At 30.8% G+C, this 17,465-nt stretch overlaps 1 protein-coding gene across 1 annotated transcript in view; it reads left to right on the top strand.

Annotated features, from left to right (window-relative positions):
- Positions 1–17,465, top strand: part of LOC129231112 (multidrug resistance-associated protein 1-like) — a 130,604-nt gene that overhangs the window by 40,864 nt on the left and 72,275 nt on the right. Inside the window, exons 9-12 of the mRNA XM_054865359.1 lie at positions 48–302; positions 8,226–8,291; positions 11,017–11,154; positions 16,375–16,521. Of these exons, the coding sequence (XP_054721334.1) occupies positions 48–302; positions 8,226–8,291; positions 11,017–11,154; positions 16,375–16,521 (606 nt within the window). The remainder of the gene's footprint in view (positions 1–47; positions 303–8,225; positions 8,292–11,016; positions 11,155–16,374; positions 16,522–17,465) is intronic.

The raw sequence follows: 17,465 nt of genomic DNA, 5'->3' as shown, positions 1-17,465 counted from the left end.
TTTGGGAGCATTTAATGATTTTGATTTGTTCTTTTTTTCACTTTCAGAATTTATGGATATCGAGTGAAACAAGAAAGAACTATTCAAGTGGAAATCTGTTGAATCTTATTTCTGTGGATGTTGAACGAATAACATCATTTTCTGAGTACGCGTCAGCTTTGATTTCAGCCCCTTTAAAAATCATCTTGATTATGTTCCTCATGTGGCAGTATTTAGGACCTTCATGTTTAGCGGGCCTTTCCGTAATTTTTATCCTCGTTCCAGTGAGCTTTTACTTCTCCAGATTAAGTGAAAATTTTACAGTAAGTAAATTTAACCCTTTAAACAACATCATTCCCAGATTGGATCATTAAATAAAACAATTGTAGAAAAAAAAATGTTTGGCTCATCAGAATTTAAAAATAAAATCATACTTTTTATCATAAGTAGACTTGATGTTTTGAAAAAAAAAATCTCTTTCATAATAACTGCTGCCTACAAAAATTCGCATAAACACACGTTTTTGTAGATTTTCACGATGATTTCTAAAAGGATTTTTTAAAGTTTAAAAAAAAACCTAATGCTTATGAAATTTCAGAGTGGTAATAAATGTTTTTCGTGTTGATGCATCACAACATGATCCAAAAATATGTACTACAAAAATATATTTTCTCTAATCAATCAAAATTCTATGCTTCCAATAGGGAACATAGGCGTAATTCAGTATTGGCAGATTTTTGCTGCTTTATTAGTTCTGTAATGTGCAAAGTAAGAGGCTCACTATTGCCATGAATCACTATTGATACATGTAAAAACAAGTCGATGAAATTTATATCTTCAACTCTACCCTTTTCTTGCACCCCTCCCTCCTCCCCTCCGTGTGCCACCAGTTTTGGAATGAAATTGGTGTAGGAATACTCTCTTTGTACTTATAAAGGAAGATATTTATGATTCTTCTCGGGTACTTTGCTTAGCATGCAGACTGTTAAATATAAATTACTTTCCTAGTCACGGGAAAAAAACACAAGAAAATAGTTTTTTTTTGGTTCAAAAATATTTACTTGAATAGTTCCATGTCTTATGGTAGATATTGAGGTGAAAAATAACAATATAATGAATTAAAAATAAATACTTGAAGAAGAAATGAACATTTTAAATGCTGTTTTTTTTTTTTTTTTTTTGTAACTATTATGTTGTTATTTAGTTATTGTTTGTAGTTAAAAATAGTTAATTTAGTAGGGTTTTTCATTTAGTTATTTGCCATTTCATATAGTTAGTTTTGAATGAATATGTATATTTATTTTTTTCTGTTTTTATTCATTAACTATTTACTATTTGAAATCCATGCAAGTGTGACTAATAGTATTAATTATGTCAACTATTTTTGTATAAGTACAAAATTATAGTCTGAACATTAAGCATAAATACATTAAAAGCCTTAATAAATCAAGAACTTCATGTAACTCGCCAATGTTCCCAAATGGCAACATGCCCGAAATACAATTTTTTTTAAAAAATTTATTCATAATTTCTTTCTATTGATTGAAAATTATTTAATATAAATTTCCAAGCACTGAACTAAACTTATTTTATGAAGTCTATAATGTTATTTCAATTAGTAAATGGTGACAAGAAAATTCCTTTAACAATTTTTCAATCTCTATTAAGAAAGTCACCTTCATTTGAAACTAATCTGAAGGATGATATGATGGCGAAGCTTGATTGTCGTTATTTATAATTTTATTTACAGATTTATGTATTGCAGACATGTATTTCTTCTCACTTTATCTAATAACTCACTACAATCATCATCAGGACTTAATTTCTTAAGTGTGGCAGCACTTAATGTAGTCACAGAGTCTTCAGGTCGGCACCGAGTCTTCAGAACGTATGTGTACTATGTATAAATAGTGTGAATTCAGTCTAACAGTCTAATTTGTTGAAATGCTTATTGGTTTTCTGCTTACTTCTAAGCTCTTTGTTTGCTCAACCTCATCATGTGAAGTCGGGTATGCTAGAGAATTTTCAATCATCCAGTCCATCTTGCTCTAACAACATTCTTTCATTGAAAACGTTCCACCTAATTGCAGTGTTCCCATTCTTGTGTTTTCTGTTTTGTTCCAACAGACTATTAGCAAAACAATTTCTAAAATACAAATTATAAGTTTTGAAGTTGATATTTTTGCTAAACATCCAATCAATTTGCTTGTGATGTAAAAAATACTGTTGCTGTGTGTGACAGTGCGATAAGAATCACACTGCCACAATTTTAATATCCGTGTATTCCTGCCATCCCCAAATCGGTTTTTTCAAGTTTTCATACAATGCTTGCCCCTTTGAAGAAGATAGTTTTTCACCCTTCTTTCTCCCGCGCCAACTAGGTTCATTGACCGCGCAAGATTACACCCCATTACACGCAGAGAGCATCCCTGCTAAATCTGCCATTAGAAATATGCGCCGCCGCCGGAGGAAATTACACCATTTTCCCTTTGCATACAAAATAGATAATTTAGCCCAATTTTAACTTTGGATTTGATTTTATCATGGATGGCAGATGTTTAAAAGAAATAGAACCAAGGAGATCTGGAACTCTTTCTTGACGCGTACTAATCTCCAGCACGTTTGAACTGAGGGGGAACACGTCTGGAATGTACTTTATGACTGCGATGCTATGTTTGCACTTGTGTAGTGGCATGAGCGGGGTTTGCCTAAAAAGGAAGGTTATATAAGTAAACCCCCAACGATTTCTGCAGTTTTTGAAAAAGTTCCGTTCGTTAAACAAGAGTGTTGAGGCGTTAACGACCCGGGGCTGGACTTGCTGTCCACGCCCGGGTATAAAAGGAAGATAATGCAGTCATGCCATATATATATATATTATGTGTAGTCTAGTATAGTTTTCGATGTCTCCTATCCTGTGATCGTTTTATTTTCAATCTAATTTAATACATAATGAATTTAATTATGTTGGAAGAATAAAAGAAAATTATCGTCCTGTCCATTATGAGAAGTGATATATGAAGAAATCAAGGAAGATTACCGACAACAATAAGTTCTGAAAGATATATTCCATATCATTAGTGTACAATCAATGATGAATACCAACAAGAAGCACAATGAACTGTGTTAAAATTCCGAATCAGCGAATCTCATGGACTCCAACAAATAAGACTACCTCTACAATAGTAATGCAACTCCTGCGAATGTTCACCAGTGTAATAGCGGGCCCGCTCATCATTTGTTAAGAAATAATTATTAATGTTTAGTTGTCTCAGGTTGGCAACACAGTTAAAATATTATATCTTCAGAACGTACTAAATTAGTATTGCAGTGCGGAAAAAAATGGCTAATACGGCTGAAGATTTGAGTTCTGTGGAAAAACTGAAAGACCAAAGTAACTTTGCGGTGTGGAAATTCCAGGTAAACATAATTTTTAAATCGCATTCATTATTTAATATTGTAAACGGATCTGATAGAAAAGATGGTTTAAATGATAATGCACTTACTTTATGGAAGAAAAAAGATGCACAAGCACAGAAAATAATTGTGACAACTATAGATAAGAAAGTTATGATGCATATTTTAAATTGCGAAAATAGTTGTGACATGTACAAAAAACTTTGCGGAATTTATGAACGCGATTCTGAACAACAAAAATGTAGCTTACTTCAAGAATTTTTTAGTTACAATTTTGATTCTGAACATGATATTGCTATGCACATAAGTAAATTAGAGAATATAGCATACCGTCTAAAAGCGCTGGATAAGAAAATTGATGACGAGATGGTAATCTCTAAAATTCTTTCAAGCTTACCAGAAAAATATAAACATTTTCGAAGTGCATGGGAATCGACCGCTAAAGAAGATAAAACATTAGCTAACTTGACAGCTCGGTTGATGACAATGAAGAAAATAGTAAGAAAAATTCTGAAATTAAAGAACAAAATGTGGCATTTAAAGTACAAGAAAAGAAATGCTTTGGATGTAATTCTAAAGATCACCTTGCTAGATACTGCCCTAAAAGTAGAACTCAAGAAAAATACGTCAAAGAAAATAAATATTACAGAAATAATAGTCCTTCGCATTTTACTAAAGATAATACAAATCAGAAAAATCAACCTCGTTGCGGCATTTGTAAAAAAGCTAATCACGTAGAAAAAGACTGCTATTTTCGAAATAATTCAAAGAACCATGTCTCATTTCTTGCTCCAAATGAAAAATCTTATCAGAAGTGGATAATTGATTCGGGATCCTCTAGCCATGTGGTAAATGATGAAACAATGCTAGAAGATGTTGTAAATATTTCAATTGAAATAGGTCTTGCCAAAAACTCGGAAGTTATGGAAGCGAAAAGCATCGGAACCTTTAAAACTGATAACTGCATTTTAAAGCAAGTACTCTATGTTCCTGAACTGAGCAAAAATTTGCTGTCAGTAAATGCAATTACTAAAAATGATGGTGAAGTAAAATTTGTAGAAGATAGAGTAGAAATTTCAAAAGATGGAAAAATTGTGTTGAAAGGTTACAAAAATGAAATAGGACTTTACGAAGTAGGGTTGAATCAAGAAAATGAAGCACTATTGACAGAAGATAAGAATAATGCAGATGTATGACATCGCAAACTTGGACATATGTGTGTTAAGAACATGAAGTGTCTATTGAAAAATTGAACAGGAATTAAGCTAACAGAAAAAGAATTAAATGATGTATCAAAAAATTGTGAAGTATGTCTGAAAGCTAAACGAGTAAGATTTCCATTTAAAACTGAAAGACGAAGAGCAACTAGACCATTGCAAATAATACATACTGACATAAATGGCCCTATTGAAGTAGAAACATGGGATGAAAATAGATATTTTCTAACGTGCATAGATGATTTCACACATTTTGCTATGGTATTTTTGATGAAAAACAAATCTGAAACTCTTAATATTTTGAAGGAGTATGTTGAAGAAGCTGAAGCAAAATGGTCACTTCGAGCAGGAAAAATTCGTTGCGACAATGGTGGAGAATACAGATCAAATGAAATGAAAATATGGTGCAAGTCAAAGGGTATTGAGCTTGATTACACCGTTCCCCATTCTCCTCAATTAAATGCTAAAGCTAAACGCCTAAATCGAACTTTGCTAGACAAAACTCGTGCATTGCTTTTTGACTCAGGTCTGAAAAAAGAAATGTGGGGTGAAGCATTGAGAACAGCAGCTTATATTATAAATCATAGTCCTACTGAAGCTACTGATGTTACACCAGCTGAAATGTGGTATCAAAACGAACCTAATTTGTCCCGATTGCAAATATTTGGAAGCGTAGCTTATGCCAAAAAACTCGGATACCTAAAAAAGTTAGATTCCAGAAGCAATAAATTTATTTTTGTGGGATACACTAACAACGGTTATCGTTTGTGGGATGAAGAAAAAAGAAGAATACGAATTTCGAGAGACGTAAAATTCATGAACCCAAGAAATAAAGAAAGGAACCTCTTATTTATTCCAACCGATTGTGAAGAAGATAAAGATAAAATCGAAGAAAAAGAAGATAAAAACGAAGAAAGTGAAATTAAAAAGATTAAAAAGGAAGAAAGTGAAGTGGAAAATAAAGAAAATGAAGATATAAATGAAGATAACTGCGTAGAATCAGAATTATCTGATACAAATGATGAATCCGGAGAAAATGATAAAAACTTTGGACATGGTAAAAGAAATAGAAAACTACCTAAATATTTAAGTGATTATGTTTTGCTCACGTACGAAGAAGCAGTAAAAGGACCAGATAAAGAAAAGTGGAAAAAAGCAATAGAAGATGAAAAGAAATCATTGGAAAAGAATGAAGTGTGGGAAGTTGTTGACAGAAGTGTTGCAAGAAACAAGAACATTCTAAGTAATAAATGGGTATTTAAATTCAAAAACGATAATACATACAGAGCAAGATTAGTTGTGAGAGGTTGTGAACAAAGTTATGGAATACATTACGAACAAACTTTTAGCCCAGTTGTGAGCATTTCATCCTTAAGAATTTTGTTTGGATTGACAGTGAAAAGAGATTATCACATCATGAAGTTTGAAATTAAAACTGCTTTTTTATATGGAGAACTGGATGAAGAGATATTTATGAGAATGCCAAAAGGTTACAAAGATGAGTCTAAAATATGCAAACTGAAAAAATCATTGTATGGACTAAAACAAGCTCCTTTGAAATGGAATGAAAGATTAACTGATTTTTTGAGAAGCAAAAGCTTTAGTCAAATTAAATCTGAGCAATGTATTTTCATCGGAAATGACATAATATTGGCTTTTTATGTTGATGACGGTATTCTTATTGGACCTGATAAATGTAAACTTGATGAATTCTTGAATATTTTGAAAAAGGATTTTGACATAACATCTTGTGATAAACCAGATTCATTTTTAGGGATTCAACTGGAATCAAGTTCTGATAAATTGAAAATTCATCAAGAAGCTTATGCTGATCAAGTACTTCAAAAATATAACATGCAAGATTCAAAGCCAGTTAATACACCATTACTGAAAACTTCGGTTGATGAAACAGAAAAATCAGGAGAAGTTGTTTTTCCTTTTCGAGAAGCAATAGGTAGTCTTTTATATTTGTCATGCAGAACAAGACCTGATTTATCTTTTGCAGTGAACTTGAACAGTCGACATCTTGAAAATCCATCAAAAGAAGATGTCATAAATTTAAAAAGAACTCTCAGATATTTAAGAGGAAGTTCAAGCTTAGAAATCTTACTCCAAAGAAAGTAGTGACAAAGAACTTATTGGTTATTGTGACGCAGATTATGCAGGAGATCGTGAAACACGTAGAAGTATTACGGGATATATGATTTATTATTGTGGTGGACCTATTAGTTGGTGCTCAAGAAGACAATCAATTGTTGCTACCTCCAACACTGAGGCAGAATACATAGCAGCAGCAGAGTGTTGTCGAGAACTTATGTACCTCAAAACTCTAATTGAAGAAATAACTAGTGAAAGTATATCTGTAACTTTAAACGTTGATAATCAAAGTGCTATTACTTTAATTAAAAATGGGATATTTAACAGACGTAGCAAACATATAGATGTTAGATTTCATTACATAAAAGAAAAAGTAGAAGAGGGTTTAATTAAAGTAAATTATTTTCCAACTGACCTACAAATTGCAGATATTTTTACTAAAGCATTGGGGTTTAACAAATTTCAGAAATTTAAATCTAAATTGGTTGTATGACCTTACTTCTAAAAAGTGACTGGCTAGTTTTATTTATTTTTCTTCTGAAGAGTAAAATTATGTTTGAATTCGATATTGTTTAACTTATTTTTCTTAAAATTTTTATTTTAAGCATACCTAAAGCATTATTAAGAGGGTGTGTTAAGAAATAATTATTAATGTTTAGTTGTCTCAGGTTGGCAACACAGTTAAAATATTATATCTTCAGAACGTATTAAATTAGTTCAAGTAAAATGTTTGGTCTTATGTGTTTGTAATGTGCTTGTGTCTTTTATAATAAAATATATTTGGCCATTCCCACTGAGTAATCTCTGCATATAAGTAAAAACTCTACATCATTTAACGTGAGTAATTTGAATTATAATCATGAGGTACCTTATAACTGCATATATTTAAAGTTATATCTTTATTTATATTAATTCTTGACAAATGAAAGATAAATGATAAGAATGTTCTAAATCAGATATTTGATACATTTCAACTGTTTTCAATAGTTTATATTTTCGTGCGGCTAGCATAATTATGTACTACCACTATACGATCTAAATATATAATACATCATCATAACTAATTATACTGTATTATAAGTTTATATTCAAATTAAATATTTGTCTGTAATTTATGCTTCATGTGTTATTTTAGTGCATGTAGTAATTCTTTGAAAATCTATCAATCTATCATTACAGCAAAAGGAAATCAAATCATATATATTTTTATAATTGCATTTTATGAACCAATCAATTCAGTAGAAGTGGAAGACTTCATATATAACTATTTTTCCTCAACCTTCTTCTAATGCACGATATACCAGCACCATTACACTGTGAAAAACAATGAAGTGCATTATGAAATTGAATTCAAAATAAAGGGATAATCCTGAATATTAATATAAAAATGAAAAAAAAAAATGTGTCACACTTGACAAGAACATGTAACTGAAATGCTGGTGGTATCAAGCTTAAATACTCCTATGACCTAAATAAAGTAGTTTGAATTCAAGTGACAATTTTATATTTTCTTTTTAGGATAAGCAAATGGAAATAAAAGACTTAAGATTAAAATTTATGAATGAAATACTAAGCGGAATAAAGGTAAGTTTTAAAGCATACATTTGTGGAAAATGTTTTCTTACTTGATGCTTAAACTGAATTTCTCTATTTGAATCATTGGAATAGATGAAACTAGAGCATTTTTCTAATGTTAAGTATTTTAGGTATTAAATTTAATATTTTTTAAACTTTATTTATCCCATTTGCTGTGATTTAATTTTTGTATTGCTTCTTCTAAAGTTCATTTTAGTTTTATTTCGTAGCCTTTTTGAATTGAGTAAAAATCCAATAAATCCTCAGCACAAATTAATATGAATTTAACTTGATCAATCTGCCTATTTTTGGAAAGATGTTATTTTGTAAACCTACTTTAGACAGCTATTAATTTGTTTAGTTTTTTTTTTTGGAAAGTTATTGATTTGTTTCGAAGTTATTTAAGGTACTGCATAAAACCTTTACATTTTATAATCTCAACAGCAATGTATGTACAGCATATAATAACTGCTGGTAGGGTGGTGTCATCATTGGTGAATTTTCAAAGTGTGAAAAATAGTGTCTATGTCATTTAATTATGCCTCATGTTAAAGATACCCTGAGCATCTGTTTGACTTGGATGCTCTCTACTAAACTAAATACCTATTGTGACAAACCTAGACTGATACCATTGTGAAGACTACACAGATTTTAATCACAGCATTACAATGCTGTCTGGTTAAGTTTGCCCCACCTATAGTAGAATTCATGTCATTAGGACCAATTTGCGTACAGCTTTTGGGAAACTGGCAAGAAAACTTGTCTTGATAATGGCATCCACTGATAGTGGAATCACATAAATGAATGGTTGCCAGTACCGAGAGAATGCACTAGGTCCACTAATGGTAAAGAGTATATTCAGCCCCTTTAATATATAATGAAAAGCTTTGAAGGAAACAGATACCTTCCCTCAAATTACACAATTTAAGACTACTCTATTTTCAAGCATTCTTTTGAAATGTTCTACCAGTAACCATCACAATTATATGGGTGCTAATGTTAGCTTTGTGTAATTTAATAAGCATACACCATTGTCTTTTTTCTTCATTATTTTCATTTTACTGTAACTAAATAACACTTAAATTTGAAAATGAAAATAAAAGCTTTTGATTGCTTTATATGTATAAGTGGTTGTGAATTTAAAAACAGTGTTAAGTGATTTTTTTAATTTAAAAGCCTGTTGTATTGTGTAAAATAACTAATGTGTGAAAAGCAATTGAAACAGAAAAGTGTTTAACTGCAGTTGAAATAATGGTAGATTGCAGATGGTTTCTCAACAGTATTGGGTTATCCATCATCCATAGGGAAAATTGGATAAAATTTTGCTTTATTTAATGGGTATACAGAATAGTAGGGATGATAAGTTACCTTACTTTAGACAGAAAAGTGGCTGATTAGTATTTGAAAGGAAACAAAATGTTTTTTTTACATTTTTATTTTTATCTTTTATGTTTTGAAACTTTTCAAAATGAAATTACCGGCTGTTTTCATGGTTTTCATAAATATCTCTAATATATAAATAACTTTCATTCTTATCATTGAAATAAGATTGGTATGAAATCATGTCGGGAACAGTATTTGTATGTAATAGGAGAAAGCTCCACTTGACCAGGTGATCCTGCTTATATACCATGCATCTGTGGTATGTCTAGTCGTCCAAAAAAAAAAAAAAAAAAACAAATGTAGCAAGATTTAAAATTAATGCTATTAAAAAAGTTAGGGATTATTTAGATACTATTTTCTTTGTTTGGTTGTCTATTTTGCAGTCTATCTTTCATTAAAGAGGCAATTAAAACGACTTTTTAGGACCATAACTCAATGACAGCCCTGAATCTAGTAGATGTTACAATTTCTGAATTTTTATAACCAATAGGAGCCCATTAAGAAATTTTCATTCTAGTTTGAAATACAGTAGACCCCCGTTTTACGCATGGGTTATGCTCCACGGAAATGCCGTGTAAATAGAAACCGCATAAATTTAGCCCTAATACTAGTGTTAAAATAGGTGTTTGGCTCCGTAGATAACAAAATACTTCCTTCTAGTGATGACTAATTGTATAATAAGATTAATGCGTACTTATATAGACTTTTATGCACAACATGCATAAAAAAAGCATAAATTAATTTCGTGTTGTGTTTAGAGCTGGCTATGATAGCCTTTTGGCAGTCACTTAAATATTTCTCTGTCATTCTTTGCAGAGCATTAACGCATCTATGACCACTTGCGTCATTTCCATGATAGAATCTTCCTTCACTAACAGATCAGAAAAATCATTTCTAGTGTCTAGGAATGGCTCAAAATTTTCAAAGTGAGCGTTTTTGGTTGTGCATCACCGACGTCGGTATCCTCACTGATTTCGGCCTCCTTTGTCACTGCTAAAAGCTCTTCTTCCAGTGAGTTCTGAACTGTGTGAGTTTAATAACTTTCCTTCTGAAAAGAGCGCTAGAACCAATTGCATAAAATATCTCCAGTGGCCCAAGCTCGATTATTAGCACTCCAAAATGCAGTCGATTACGCGTAATCTGCAATCTTTAGGAGTTTGGATTTTGAAAGAGGAGAAAATTTTATCTGTTTGCATTGCCCCATCTGCGTAAAATATAATAAAGTTGTCAAATCTTAATCCCGCGTAAAACGAGGGTCTACTGTGTTCCTTCAGTTTGTTTCGTTAGTGTATGTGCTTTAGCTTTATTTTAATATTCTGTTTTGTAGCATGTTTGTTTGTTTTCTTTATAGCTTATAAAATTCTACGTATGGGAACTTCCTTTCTTGAAAAAAGTATCAGACACAAGAAAAAATGAGATGAAATATATCCGTTTTGGTCAGCTTTGTTTTGTTGTATCAGCATTTGTGTTTTCTATTGCCCCATACTTGGTAAGGTTTGAAATGTCTTTTTACTGTCATTGTATTCTGTAAATGCTGGTAAAATCTAACTTGTCACAGGGTTGCTACTGCGTCTTAATCAGTCTGAGTCCCATGGACGCAGGCATCCTTATAACTCGGAAAGAAATACATTCCGAAATGTCAACAAAAAGAAAAAAAGAGATTTTTGAGTGACATAAAAATATACATTTCATAAGTACATGATACAATCCCTCAAATCAATTTAAAATGGTCGGAATGTTTGAATAGTTCTATGGATTAGATGTCAACTTTTTAACATGAAATTTAATATTATACATACTTACTTGATGCATTCCAGTTTTCATCTTCTAAGAGAAAATTAAAAACTTAATTTAAATAACTTACATGTACAAAGAAAAAATGTAATGAAGTATAAATGAGTAAAGACATTTTCTTAAGAACTAATTAAAAAAATAAAAATATATGTTTTAAATTAAGTAATTCATAGTTTCTATTTTAATAAATAGTATCAACAGGAAGAATGCTTTTTATTTGACTCTACTTTTATGCACAATAAAAGCCATTTCTTTTATTCTCATAATCTTTATCACTGCATTAAAAAAAGTTATTTCTAATTACATTTTACTTTAAGTGCTATTGTATCATGTGGTAGCAAAGCAGCCCAAATCTTTATCTCAAATGATTGCTTGTAGAAATGTTGACAGCTTTTCTTGATTATAAAGCTTTTATTTATAGGGGAGACTGGGAATACTTGATCTCTGGGGATACATGATCCCACAGTCAAAAATGTACCAAAACCATTAAGCTGAGATTAAAAACCTGACAATTATGTTAAAGTTACACTTGTACATAAAAACTGGCAACACCTTTTTTTTCAGCCATTTTGTTTAAGCTCAAGAAATGATTGTCTGAATGTGTCAAGGGAAACTTTTTTTTAGGAAAGTTTACATTATCTGTTACATACAACTTAAAAAATACCGAAGTGTAATGTTAAAGTATAGACAGTCTTTAAAAATTGAGATATATTTTGAGCAAATTGTTGCTGATTGCTAATAATAGAACAAGTATGTTTGTAAAAATCGTATATTAGGGAGACTTGATCCCTTTGTTTAGAGGGATACATGATCCCTTCGTTTAGAGGGATACATGATCCCAGGGATCAAGTATCCATATGACAATATAAACACATTGGAAACAATATATATGTAGTTTACTTAGTTGGTATTAACTTGAAACATTCAAAACCATGTTAACATAATAAAATTTATCATAGTATGAGTGATAGATTTAAACAATCACTGCAGTAAATATGCTAAACAATTAAAATATCAGTTTGCACTTGTAACCCACATAACACCCCAAACATCTCAACAAAAATTAACTCTGCTGATGAATTATGTTCTGGTCAGCTAAATGAGCTTAAACAAGTGGAAATAGATGTTAAATCTTTGTTTGAATTAAAAAAAATGATTTTGCTGTAGTTAGATTTACAACAAAAAAATTAGTTGCCAATTATGTAGACCCATTAGCAGATAGAATGCAAAGTTGGATTTCTAGAGTTTGAATTAAGTTTTCTTAAGCGAAAAGGTAATATGCTTAATCAATGTATTTCTCCTGAAAAATTGACAAAATGTGTTAAGCTGCACACACCCAGTTGGGTTGAGCGGAACTTTAAGAACTGCAACAAATGAACTGTTTACATTTGACTTTTCTGGTTTTGAAAACATATGCTAAGCTTTCTTTTTATTTATCCATACACTGATATATACATTTTTTCCCGTTTTTAAAATTAATTCAACTGATAAAACTCTTAATTTTATTATTGCAAGACAAGAAGCAATTAAGCTTCCCCAAAATTTTTGCGGCCCACTTATAGTTCTGTTCTTGCTATCGTAATTTAGAATTATTATTTAAGTGAATAAAAATTTTTTTAGTCTCTGCAAATTTGATCCGGATAAATGAGTTTCTATTGTAAATCTGACATGCATATGACTGAAATAAAATGCAAACAAATATAAATTTTTCTTTATTTACAAAAGGTTGAATTTATTGCTTACAGGCAGTATATAAAATCTACTGCAAATGAGTGTGTAATAAAGCTTTTGAAAAAATTATAAGGGGTTGAATAAATAGCCAGTTAAACTGATATTTATGCACATTCGTCATTTAGGTAAGCAAATAAAATCCAAAGTATACAATTGATTTGTTAAGTACACTTGAATTAAAATCAAATTTAAGTTAATTGATTTAATTGGCATACATATTACATATCTATCTTGCCTGTTGATGGAAAAGAGTAAGGTCGTCAAATCTTTTGCAGGGATATGTAAATTTTCTGCGGTCTGAGAGAGCACAAAATATATAAGGCAACCTAAAAATCCGTTAAGGTTACTTTAATCTTTTTGTGTGCTATTGACAATGATACTGAGGCAGAAATGATTGTCTAGGGATTGTAATACCAGACCAAAAATGCAATACCGGCATTCAATATTTTTTTAATGTGATACCGGTATTAGAAATTTCCCAAAAAACATTCAAAAACATAACGTTTTGTTGCCATATTTTATTATTTTGTGCAAAAAGTGCATTATTTACTTATTGTGAACAAATAAAATAGAAAGAATAAATATCATAATAAAAAATCAATAATAGCAAGAAACATAATGCATCTATTTAATTGTCACTATGCCTGGAACTAATCTTAGTGAAAAAATTTCCTGCTGTTGAAAATATTCTTTCTGAATTCACGCAGGTCTGTGGTACTGTTAATAATGCATGATGCACCTCCTGTAGTTGCTTGGATGTCCTTCATCTTCAAATATTTTGGTCTTTAACGTGCTGGTTTTGAAAAAATCACTTTGTGAATTTGGATGTTTCTTCTGTGTTGTGGGTAGTTTTTTTTTATTATTATTTATAGCTAACTACAACTGTTCTTCAAGCAACAATTCTTTTCCAGTATTAACATCATCTTCAATGCTTTCCTCTTGGTCAGAATAGGTTTTCTGTTTGCTTTTTATTTACCCTACGGTTAGTTTCTTTTTTTTTCGGAATTCTTTACAATGATGTAAATATCTAAAAATTATGTTCCAAATGGTTATGCCTTACCTCTTTTCAAATGTTCAAGGTATTATAAATATTATAAAGCTGAGTAACGAGACAGAACAGCACGCTAATACCAATGACAACAAATTACTGTTTCTTATACTAACAAGAAAAAGGGTTTTCTCAAAATTCAGTACAGTTTAGACAAATATTTAAAAAATATATCATAAAGAATTGCTGCAATTAATAGTTGGAATAAATTGTTCATAGCACTAACAGATTTGTAATTACACTTAAATTTAAATTTTCACAAGAGGGCAAGTCTAGTAAATGGAGAAAGTAAAAATGTGGTTCACACATAAACTCAGGAAAGTGTGATTCATCACACCATCTGACGATGAAAATATTTTTTTTTAATCTTTCCGCTACTTTTGTTCATTGATATTCTGTAAATTTGTGCTTTTGAAGCCAAATTTTTATTTCAATATATTGATTTTGGTACTGTCTCATCAAAAAAGAAAATTATATAAAACAACAGTAGATATCAAATTGGTTAAATTGAAAACTATTCAATTATAACTATTTATTATTTTAAACTAATACCAAAAATACCGGTATTCTACCTCAGCAAATACCAGTATTACGGCACAGCAAAATTACTTTAAATACTGGAATTACAATCCCTATGATTGTCTATTGCAGAGTGCGGGATAAGTCTTGGCATGAAAGCTAGCAGAATGAATGATGCAGTTAATTCCTAGTCTGACAGTTTAACTAAAACAGGAATCGTAATTTTTTTAACAAATTCTGCAAAGCATGAAAATTTTAAACTGCCAGGAAGACTAAGTGCATTTTCTTGGTACCAGAAATTGGTTGTTTATTGATGTGCATGTGATGAAAAAAGTTTGCTTAAATAATTTGCTTGAAGCCATCCATGTACCTGCTGAACAGTCCACAATGTTATAAGCAATGATATAATTATCCCCACCTGAGGGCAGACTTAAGAATTTTAACTTCAACCATCTTTGAGAAAGAAGCATAATTTAGCTGGTTTATGATTTGTTAAAAAAATATGTCTTGCTTTCATGTAAAAAGGAAAGATATAGTTGTATCCGATAAGAAAAAGTTTAATTTTCATGGGCCAGACGATTTTGAAAAATGCTGGCATAATAGTATTAGAAAAGTAAAATTTTACTTTTCGCCCAAAAAAAAAATATGGAGAGGGATCAATAATGGTACGATGAGCATCTGCTGCTAATGGCACATTACCAGTACTGGTAATAATGGTAGTAAAAACTGCAATGAATGCAGAAAAGTATCAAGATATGCTGAGTGATACAATACCACACTAGTTGCATCAGTAGAAGGAATATTTCAGCATGATAATGCCAGTGCTCATTCTGCTTGTTCAACAAAAGCTTGGTTTGAAATAATAAGGTTCATCTGCTTGTTTGGACGGCCTACAGACCAGATTCAAACTCGATAGAAGCTACTTGGAGCATATTTGCACTAACTTTTTTATAAGAACGTGTGACAGTAGCAAGGAAGAGGCTAACCCACCAATGTAATCAGAAATGCTGAAAAAGTATCCAAAAAAGAAACTTAGTCTTGTCTTGCAGCAATGATTGCTTGATGGGCTGATATAAGCCATCAATAAAGGCCATCAAAAGCCTGATATAAGTCATTGAAAAAAAAGTTGAATTTGTAGGATATTGACTTTTTATTATCATTCACAACTACTCAACATTATATTTATTTCTGAGATAAAAAGTCATAAGATTTGTAAAATTTAACTTCATACTTATTAAGTGAAATTATATTTTACATATGTTTATAACCTGTATTTTTGTATTCAAAATTCAATTCTTACATTTAATTTTTTAATTTTTAACAAAGTTTTGTACCTGTTTTGATATATATATATATATATATATATATATATATATATATATATATATTTTTTTTTTTGTAAAACATATTTTGTGTCTTTATACTTTGTTTCAAGGCCTTTTTAATAATAAAAAATGTAATTTACTGAAATATATGACATTTGAATGATTGAAATAATTTAAGAAAAACTTTTTTGTGATGTTTCACTCTTAATGCTGAACATAATCAATAAACTTGACTGAATTTTTTTTAACACCTGTGGGAATGATACAAACTTAATACCTTATTTTCTTATAGGTTGCCTTAGCAAGCTTCACTACATATCTTTTTGTAAGTACAGAAAATATTCTTAGTCCTACAAAAGCTTTTGTTACACTGACTCTGATGGACCAACTTCGATATGTTTTGTTTGACATTCCAGCAACTATATCTGAACTTATTCAAGTAAGCATTTATATAAAATTTGCTACAGTATGAAATCCCGAATCCAAAATGCTTGGTACAGCAACCTTTCTGTATTTTTGAATTTTTGTAAAATAATCCTGTTGTGTGGTCATGTTTTTCCTGGTTTCGCTAATGTTGGCGCCAAATATCCGTTATTTCTTGATCAGTCTGAGTGAAAATATATTTCATTATGCTATTATTAGGTAAGGTGCAGATTGATAGAATGAAAGAATCATATTTATACTAAAAATAGCTCTGTACATTTGATCAGTAGACCTTGTATTGGTACTTATTTATGTTTTTGCTTTGTTTGCACACCCACATTCTTCCAGATTTCGTTATTCTGAAGTTAGAGTAGTTAGGGTCTCATGATGCATTATGTCTGATAAGTGAATTTACCCATTTCATATTTTTTTCAAAGATATCCTCTCAAGATGTAATTTATTTTGAGGTGCATGGAAGAATCCTTTAGGATTCATTAGGATTTATAAAATAAGAAATTTGTGCATGTGTGCTTTTTAGGTGCACTCTCCGGGAAAATGGTAAAGGCTGAATTTATACAATTCAGTATACAGGTGTAGTTTTTGCAGATATTTTTCACCTTGAAGTTCGATTTTTGATAAACTTTTTACACCACAAACCTCAAACTAATTGTGTCAGAGATATTTTGACAGAAGTGTTGAAAAGATCAAGATGTCAGGATTCTTGCCATGATGTTACACCATTTTGCTTCTCCAGTGTAGGAATAAAATTGTTCGTCAAAGACTCAGCTAGAATTGAAATCTTCCACATTTTATTTATTGAATGTTGAACATCACTAATCACAAAGAAATAAAAAGTGCATTCTCGAATTGAACAGCATGTAGTGGCAATCACACCTTCTACTACTGCAACCAAAAAAGGAAAAGGTCTGATTGCAAATCATGTCATTCTCAGCTATGCCA

The sequence above is a fragment of the Uloborus diversus genome, chromosome 10, assembly GCF_026930045.1.
Source record: "Uloborus diversus isolate 005 chromosome 10, Udiv.v.3.1, whole genome shotgun sequence".
NCBI lineage: Eukaryota > Metazoa > Arthropoda > Arachnida > Araneae > Uloboridae > Uloborus > Uloborus diversus.
Note: the sequence above shows the minus strand (reverse complement) of the source record. Positions and strands in the feature narration are given on the sequence as shown.